At 41.3% G+C, this 9,850-nt stretch overlaps 1 protein-coding gene across 1 annotated transcript; it reads right to left on the bottom strand.

Moving 5' to 3' along the window:
• Nucleotides 1–954: 954 nt before the first annotated feature.
• On the bottom strand, nucleotides 955–9,103 carry LOC134863635 (isocitrate dehydrogenase [NAD] subunit alpha, mitochondrial-like). The gene is made up of 11 exons (XM_063882263.1): nucleotides 8,968–9,103; nucleotides 7,892–7,951; nucleotides 7,509–7,592; nucleotides 7,314–7,428; nucleotides 5,819–6,006; nucleotides 3,753–3,886; nucleotides 3,507–3,609; nucleotides 2,814–2,878; nucleotides 2,621–2,705; nucleotides 2,004–2,156; nucleotides 955–1,899 (listed from the first exon to the last, which is right to left on the bottom strand). The coding sequence occupies exons 1-11, from the start codon at nucleotides 8,992–8,994 to the stop codon at nucleotides 1,819–1,821; spliced, it is 1,095 nt and encodes a 364-aa protein (XP_063738333.1). The 5' UTR covers nucleotides 8,995–9,103; the 3' UTR covers nucleotides 955–1,818.
• Nucleotides 9,104–9,850: the final 747 nt, after the last annotated feature.

The following is a 9,850-nucleotide window of genomic DNA, read 5'->3' as shown; positions in this document are numbered from 1 at the left end:
GATCTTCACAATAAAAGCCTCAGAGACTCTCCTGATGAATAGGGTCCGGACCAGACCGGAAGTACAGTTTCACACACAGATGTGTTTTAATAAGCAGAGTAGAACCGGTCTCATCAGGCCTTCGGGGTTCTGGTTCCGTTCTGGTGTTTTTATACTGGCTCTTTCACAAATCTAAAATCACTTTAAAATAATAAAGTAGCAGAAAGACCCTAACCACGACTAAAATAACCTAAAATAATCACTTTCATCAGTATAGAACAATAAACATGTTATATAAAGTAAAATATATAACAAACACTAAAATATCTGGTTTATTTGCAATATATAATAAGAATAAATATATATATTTATATGTTTAAAGTACATTGTAAAAATACGAAATTAGTATGATTAATTTAAATTAAAGTACAGAATATAACAATAAATATGAAAACATGGAAATGAGAAATATGTTAAAATAGTTTCTCTACATCATGTAAAAACATTGTAAATAATATAAGATTAAAATATTATTTTATAATAACTTTAACTTTGGACTGAACGGTGAGCTTTTATTATGAAGGGCACAGCCCCATGTATTTCCGGTCTATTTTTGACAGCTCGTCACAGCCTGGAGAAGGGGGCGTTTCCCCGTGACGTCATGATGCCGTTATAAAAACTGGTCAGAAATCCTTTTTTTTATTTCGCCCAATAAAAACGTTATTTTGGTACTTTTCATTTTTATTAAAATCTTCATTTTATATTTCCCTCCAAATGTTTATTTCATGCACAAAGGCCATGAAAAAGTATGTGCTGTTTGTATAAATGTTGGTTTTAAATAGAACACTTTTAGTATTTAACTGAAGTAGAATATCTGAGTAGCTCTAAACACTATTAATGTCAGAGACTTGACTTTTTAGTGGTTTTAAAGCCTTTAGAGTGTCTCTGGTGTAAGCAGAGTCAGAGCCTCGGTCGTTCTCTCTGACAGCGTTTATTAGTGAAGTGTAGAAACTCTGAACACAAGATGCAGGAACAGGAAACAATAAATAAGTTACACCAGATTACCGTTAAAAAAATATCAGTCCAGTAACGGGAGTGTTGAGAATAAAACTATCGAAGGTTTGCTGGAGAATCTGAGTAAACTCTTGGTCACGGGACGTTGTGCGTTTTTCTTTGTGAATGTTTCATCGTGTTCGCCGACAGGAAGCTGCTGCAGGACCCTAAAACACCTCCCCGTTCTACAGGAAACAGGACTTCTCTTCATGGAAATACAGAAGAACATTCAGAGATTTCCTGATGGGGATACATGAAGACGATCTGAGGTTCCTCCAAGGAAATACATCTCAAAAACAACCTCATTAAACTGAGAAAAATACAGATTGTTTTTTCAACTTAATAAAGAAAAAATAATGATATTCCCTTTATGATAATCATGCATGTGTTGATGTAGAAACATGGAGATATCAGGTGTTTCTGATCATGGAGAGATCAGGTGTTTCTGATCATGGAGATATCAGGTGTTTCTGGTCATGGAGATATCAGGTGTTTCTGGTCATGGAGATATCAGGTGTTTCTGGTCATGGAGATATCAGGTGTTTCTGGTCATGGAGATATCAGGTGTTTCTGGTCATGGAGATATCAGGTGTTTCTGGTCATGGAGATATCAGGTGTTTCTGATCATGGAGATATCAGGTGTTTCTGGTCATGGAGATATCAGGTGTTTCTGGTCATGGAGATATCAGGTGTTTCTGATCATGGAGATATCAGGTGTTTCTGGTGTAAACATGATCAGGTGTGTTGGTGCAGCTGCAGCAGCTCTCCTCGTGGCCCCCCTGCTGATCACATGTCCTGGATGCGGCGGCAGATATCGTCGGTGAACTCTGAACATTTAGAGTTTCCTCCGAGGTCCTTCGTCAGCACCTGAGAGACACACACACACACACACACACACACACAGCTCATCACCATCACCTTCACCACCACCATCCTCACGCTGGAGCAGCAGGCGGGACTTCCTGTCTCACCTTCTTGTCTCTGATGGTGTCGAAGCAGGCCATCTGGATTTTGCTCCCCAGCTCGTGGAGCCCCATGTGGCGCAGCATCATGACGGCGCTCAGCAGCAGGGCGGTGGGGTTCGCCATGTCCAGCCCGGCGATGTCCGGTGCCGTGCCGTGCACCTGAACACAGCATTATATTAATCTAGACTTTATTTACAGATCAAAATAAACGAGTCTGGCGCTCTGTGACTTCAGCTCTGCTGCTCTGTATTATTTCATCCTTTGATTTTCTTAAGTCTCTTTTATTTTTCATCAACTTTAGATTATTATTTTAGTGGTTTAACCTCATTTCAATTGTTTTAATCCATATTGTTTTAACTGTCTTTGTCTTTATCTTCATTTTCTGTTTGGATTTGATTTGTTTTAGTATTCAGGGTTTGTTGTGGTCAGCTGTTTGTCTTTTATTCATGTATTGGTTTTAATGATTAAATAGGATTTGCATAATTTATGTTTTATTTGATGTATTTATTAAATCTCCGTTACTTGTTAAATGTTTAAAAGTGAATAGGTAGAATGTGAAAGCATGATTTAAGCTCTGAATCATGAACAGAGAGTCGGAACATTAGAGTTCAAAGCAGACCAACCGATTCAAAGATAGCGACTCCGTTGGCTCCGATGTTCCCGCTGGGCGTCACGCCGAGTCCTCCGATCAGACCGGCACACAGATCACTGACAAAGGATCCCACATTAATACATAGAATATACACACACACATATATATGTGTGTATATATATGTGTGTGTGTTCTATACTTCAGTGAGAGGGTTAGGGTCTGACCTCAGGATATCTCCGTACAGGTTGGGCATCACTAGCACGTCAAACTGCGTGGGATCCTGAACCATCTGAAACACCAGGACATCAGCTGTTAGAGTCTGTCTCTGTCTCTCTCTCTCTCTCTCTCTCTCTCTCTCTCTCTCTCTCTCTCTCTCTCTCTCTCTCTCTCTCTCCCTGAGAGACGTCTCTCTCTCTTTCTCTCTCTCTCCCTGAGAGACGTCTCTCTCTCTTTCTCTCTCTCTCCCTGAAAGACGTCTCTCTCTCTCTCTCCTTGAGAGACGTCTCTCTCTCTCTCTCTCTCTCTCTCTCTCTCTCTCTCTCTCTCTCTCTCTCTCTCTCTCTCTCTCTCTCTCTCTCTCTCTCTCTCTCTCTCTCTCTCTCTCTCTCTCTCTCTCTCTCTCTCTCTCTCTCTCTCTCTCTCTCCCTGAGAGACGTCTCTCTCTCTTTCTCTCTCTCTCCCTGAAAGACGTCTCTCTCTCTCTCTCCTTGAGAGACGTCTCTCTCTCTCTCTCTCTCTCTCTCTCCTTGAGAGACGTCTCTCTCTCTCTCTCTCTCTCCCTGAAAGACGTCTCTCTCTCTCTCTCCTTGAGAGACGTCTCTCTCTCTCTCTCCCTGAGAGACATCTCTCTCTCTCTCTCTCTCTCTCTCTCCCTGAGAGACGTCTCTCTCTGACTCTCTGAGGGTCTTCAGACTCACGTTGAGGCACACGGTGTCCAGGTACATCTCGGTGAACTTGATGTCTTTGTAGTTCTCCGCCACCTCTCGACACTTCCTGAGGAACAGACCGTCTGACATCCGCCTGCGCGCGCACACACACACACACACACACACACACACACACACACACACACACACACACACACACACACACACACACACACACACACAGTATTAGCTCTCTCCCCCTGTGTGCCCCCCCCCCCCTGCAGGGCGTGTCCTCACATGATGTTGGCTTTGTGCACGGCCGTCACGCTGCTCCTCTGGTTGTTGCGGGCGTACTCGAAGGCGTACTCCGCAATGCGGCGGCTGGCGTCCTCCGTGATCAGCTTGATGCTCTGAACCACACCATCCACGATCTGAGGGGAGGGAGCAGAGGGTGAGGAGGAGGATGAGGAGAAGGAGGAGGAGGACGAGGAGGGTGCGAAGGGGGAGGAGGAGGGGGAGGAGGACGGGGAGGGTGCGAAGGGGGAGGAGATGCATCTGAAGAGCAACAGATCATTCCAGGGGGGGACAACAGGAAGGAAGACAGACTTCATGAAGAGCATCGGGGATCAGACAGGAAATGACCTCACATCCACGGGGCGCAGACCGCCAGCTGATCGGATCTTCAGTCGGTTTTCAGATTTATAGTTTTACACAAACAAGGAGTCAGAGCACCCTCAGGAAATCAGTCTCTATGAGTGGGAGACGCGCTGACGCTGTGCTCAGAGACTGAAGGACAGGAGGCTGTGGCTCAGTGGGATAGTGCAGGTTCGAGTCCCGCTGCAGTCAGCATGCTGGATGGACTGTATGTCGCTGTGAAAGCGTCTAACGAGTGTTCGCTAAAGAATAAACATTCACACAAACATAACTGAATATTAATTCAAATGATAAAAATTGTCTGAAAAAATGTTTTTAAATGTAAAGAAAAATGGAATGAGGTTAAAGTCGTTATATTCTACGAAAATCATTATTTATAAATCAAAAAACATCTTGTTTTATAAAAATAAAATGAAGAAAAAAAGGTAAAAAATTCAAATATTTAGAAAATTAAAATAAATTAATTTTCTGAGAAAAAATAAGAATATTCTGTTAAATACTCGCCACGAAGCCAACACATATCAGAAGGAAACGCGTTGGGTCTGAACACAGCTCAGCAGAGTCTGCTTCCTGTTTGATGCTAAGCTAAAGCTAAAGCAGGTCTGATTGTATTATTGTGATCAGCTGACAGTGGGACGAAAACCAGGTTCAGGTTCTTACCCTCGAGAGGAGCAGCGTCTGAGGAGCCTTCACTGTGCAGGTTTATTATTTATTCTACGACATAAAATATAATGAATATATCAGAAATATTAGTACTATAAGTTATATGTCAGATAAAAAAAGGAGGTAACAAGTGTCTAAATGAGATGACTAAAGGTCATCACGGCCAACGTTAGCCTCCTTTAGCTTAGCGGTGGGGACGTGAAGTCATGTGACCGTGCTGTAGTTCCTTTATAGCCCAACATTAGCCTCCTTTAGCTTAGCGGTGGTGACGTGAAGTCATGTGACCGTGCTGTAGTTCCTTTATAGCCCAACATTAGCCTCCTTTAGCTTAGCGTTGGGGACGTGAAGTCATGTGACCGTGCTGTAGATCCTCTATAGCCCAACATTAGCCACCTTTATGCTTAGCGGTGGAGACGTGAAGTCATGTGATCGTGCAGTAGTTCCTTTATAGCCCAACATTAGCCTCCTTTAGCTTAGCGGTGGTGACGTGAAGTCATGTGACCGTGCTGTAGTTCCTTTATAGCCCAACATTAGCCTCCTTTAGCTTAGCGGTGGAGACGTGAAGTCATGTGACCGTGCTGTAGTTCCTTTATAGCCCAACATTAGCCACCTTTATGCTTAGCGGTGGAGACGTGAAGTCATGTGATCGTGCAGTAGTTCCTTTATAGCCCAACATTAGCCTCCTTTAGCTTAGCGGTGGTGACGTGAAGTCATGTGACCGTGCTGTAGTTCCTTTATAGCCCAACATTAGCCTCCTTTAGCTTAGCGGTGGAGACGTGAAGTCATGTGACCGTGCTGTAGTTCCTTTATAGCCCAACATTAGCCTCCTTTAGCTTAGCGGTGGAGACGTGAAGTCATGTGACCGTGCTGTAGTTCCTTTATAGCCCAACATTAGCCGCGTTTAGCAGTTTGTCTGAAGTCGTGTGTGAGTGTGTGTGTGTGTGAGAGTGTGTGTGTGTGTGAGAGTGAGAGTGAGAGTGAGAGTGTGAGTGTGAGTGTGAGTGTGAGTGTGTGTGTGTGTGTGTGTGTGTGTGTGTGTGTCTCACCAGGTGCTCGATTCCGCTGTACTCCCCCTCCGTGTTCTCCCGGATGGTGACCAGGTTCACGTCGGTGTAGGGCGTCTTGTATCCCTCGATGGAGACGCAGGGCCGGACGTTGGCGTAGAGGTCGAAGGTCTTCCTGAGCAGCAGGTTCATGGAGGGGTGACCGGCCGCGATGGGGGTCTTCAGGGGTCCTGAGGGGGGGTTAAAAACATTGATGAATATTTACCGGAAGATTTTTGTCATATTCTTATCTAAAATCTTAATTTCAACACATATTTATTTACTCAAACCAATTTAACCTTTTTCACTAAATGTTTTTGTAGATTTCTCCAGAACCTTGAAGTAAAAACTTTTTTTTTCTTTTTCACTTAAATTATATTATATTATATTTCATTATATTATATTATATTTCATTATATTATATTATGTTATATTTCATTATATTATATTATATTTCATTATATTATATTATATTTCATTATATTATATTATATTATATTATATTATAATATAATATAATATAATATATTATATTATATTATATTATATTATATTATATTATAATATAATATAATATAATATAATATATTACATTATATTATATTTCATTATATTATATTATATTATATTATATTACATTTCATTACATTACATTACATTACATTACATTACATTACATTACATTATATTATATTATATTACATTATTACGTTACGTTACGTTACATTACATTATATTACATTACATTATATTACATTACATTATATTACATTATATTATATTTCATTATATTATATTACATTACATTATATTACATTATATTACATTACATTACATTATATTATATTACATTATTACGTTACGTTACGTTACATTACATTATATTACATTACATTATATTATATTTCATTATATTATATTATATTTCATTATATTTCATTACATTATATTATATTATATTATATTATATTATATTTCATTATATTATATTATATTATATTATATTATATTATATTATATTATATTATATTACATTATATTATATTATATTATATTATATTACATTATATTATGTTATGTTATATTATATTATATTATATTACATTATTACGTTACGTTACATTACATTATATTATATTACTTATATTCGGTTAATAGTTTTCAAAACGCTGTTTTTTTTCACCTGCTTTTATTTCAAATGTAAATTTTTCCCCTAAAATAAAGTTAACGTTCTGGTAAAATTGTATTTGTGTTTCATGCCTTTCTTTTTTATCCCTCTCTTGTTGCTATTTTCTTTCTCTTTACCTTTGTTTTTAAAATGAATTTTAATAATGATTTGTTTTCCACATGATTTTTGATGAGTTGATACGTTTCTATGTCTTCTTATTTTTTTTAATCAAATATATTTTTGAGTCCCTCCCCCCCCCTTCCTCACGCTCTTATTATTTCATTGATTTTCCTCTCCTTTAAATTTCATGATTTATTATCGTGCTCCGACCCTTCAGTCCGATCTTGCTGCGGTCCATGGACTCCTTGGCGTCGGAGGGGATCATCCAGCGGCCCCCGGGCCCTTTGATGGCTGTCACGTTCTTCTCCTCCCACTGGATGGGAGCCTACACACACACACACACACACACACACATTAGACACACTCCTCCACAGAGTGTGTGAAGGTGTTTGGGAGAGGACTGACTTTAGCCGCCTCGAAGATCTTCATCACAGCCGCCGAGATCTCCGGACCGATGCCGTCTCCGGGGATCAGGGTCACCGTCTGCATCTGGAGTTCAGAGGGGGGGTCAGTGGAGATCGGGGGGGGGGGGGTCATAGACACTTAATGTTACACTGAGAGAATGAGAATAAACTGAGGTTTAAAAAGGTAAACATTAAATATATTATATTGTAAATCCCATGGTGGAGCAGATTTAGATGAAGTCCTGGTCCCTGAGTACCGACATGAACCTGATCCTGATGGAGGGTCCTCTCCAGACTCTCTTCAGGACCAAAACTGGAACCCTGTGAGGGTGATCATGTGTGTGACCTCTCACCCCTCTATGTGTGTGTTTGTGTGTGTCTCACCCCTCTCCTTGAGAAAGCAGCGGACAGAGCGGGTTTCGTTGCCCCCCCCACCTGAGACAGCTGCAGAGACATGAAAGTCAACTTTAACACAACACACACTATTGCCATTTACACACACACACACACACACACACACACACACACACACACACACACACACACACACACACACACACACACACACACACACACACACACACACACACACACACACACACACACACACACACACACACACACACACACACACCTTTCAGGGACTTGAACCGGTGACCTTCGAGATCCCAAGCCCAGTCCGTACTGACCCCACCGCCCTGAAGTTAGTCCAGCAGGCCCTTCCTCTTTACTACCTGCTGTCTCTCTCGGTAACTGTCCCGGACTCATGGAGGTATTCTGAAGCTACTTTCACTTTGAGAAATCAGCTGATACTTTCAGAGCGAAGTATTTCAGAAATGGATCTGAAGTAAGTCCCTGTATTTATATCGCAGATTTTGTATTTACTGAATTCCCAACAACAACTTAAAGCAAGGTGACCTCAAACCACCAGGGTATACCCGGACCCTGGTTCTGGTCAGTGGTCTCTAGGTTGGAGGAGGTATTCCCCTCAGGCAGATTGCTGTTATAGCTGCTCAACACCTGAATCCCAGCACCCGAATCCCAGCACCCGAAACCCAGCACCGATCAGAGGACCAGTCACATCAGGGTGTTTTTAAATCCCATTAAAGCTGATAGACTCAGCTCGGTGTTATGTCTTCGGTTGAACTGGTTGGTATTAGCATTGACAGTTTAATAAGCCTCTCTCGAACAGCTTTTTACTGACTGAATTTGCTGGTTATTTTAAAATAAGTGTGTTTCACTCCAACTAAAACATATCCTCAGTTAGCATCTGTTAGCTCCGTTAGCATCACCTGCTGTCTGAAGGACACACACGGAGCTAACAGATGCTAACATGCTAAAGAAACGCGATTAGACACTCTCAGCAGACCAAACACACACACACACTGCTCACACACACCTCTCTGTTTTAACATGTTTATAACATTTTAGTTAAAGCTTTGAAAACAGCTTTCACTCACCATTGACCTCCACGCGTTTCCTGCCATTCTGATGAAGCGAAGATCCTCTGAAGAGACGAGGAGTCACTCTGATCAATATCCTCCGACTGAAGGAGGAGTCAACTCACCAAAGATCCTCTGAAGAGAAGAGGAGTCCCTCTGATCAATATCCTCCAACTCAGTAGTTCTCATGTTTCAATACTCCCTTTGAAAAACATTCAGCCAGGTACCCCCTGATAAGTGCGAAAACAATTTGGTAGGGAAACCAGAGTCTTTAAAGAGGTCCAGCTGCTCCATCAGTGTCTGACTTTTCAAATGTTCACATCATCACTAAATTCATGGACAAACCAGTGTTGACATCTTGCAGTTACCCTGAGAGACATCAGCTGCTTTGAACTGATCCTTTAATATGCGGTTCAGTGAGGAGCATGGGCTGGTGCTTCATTGAGGGTCCTTGTCCTCCTGTTACAGGCGTGGTCCCCTTTCAGTCTCGGACAGTATCTCGGCTCCGAACCGTAGTTGGGATGCTCACTGGCCTTTGAATGTCTGACCGTGGCTCGTTGTCAGGCCAGTAACCAGGCTCCCAGGCTATTTGTACCTTAACAAAAAGATGAGGAGGTGTTTGGTTGCCGTTGGAACATCCGCCGCTTTATTTCACACAGAACGTGATAACGTGTCCTCCAGCAGGTTCATAATGAGCTAAACTGGACAGGGAGGCCACTGCAGCTATTACACTTTTTTCCCACAGTCTGTTTCTTTGCCTCCTGATTTAGTTTCCTTTTGATTTTCTTTTCAACTTTATAGAATTTCTGACTACTTCTTCAAAATTATGAGTTTTTTCCTAAAAGATCTGACTTTTTATTCCTGGATTTATTTCTAAATGTCGACTTTTTTAAAAATCTGA

This window comes from Eleginops maclovinus, chromosome 4, assembly GCF_036324505.1.
Source record: "Eleginops maclovinus isolate JMC-PN-2008 ecotype Puerto Natales chromosome 4, JC_Emac_rtc_rv5, whole genome shotgun sequence".
NCBI classification, from domain to species: Eukaryota; Metazoa; Chordata; class Actinopteri; order Perciformes; family Eleginopidae; genus Eleginops; species Eleginops maclovinus.
This window is presented reverse-complemented; position numbering and strand designations above follow the sequence as displayed.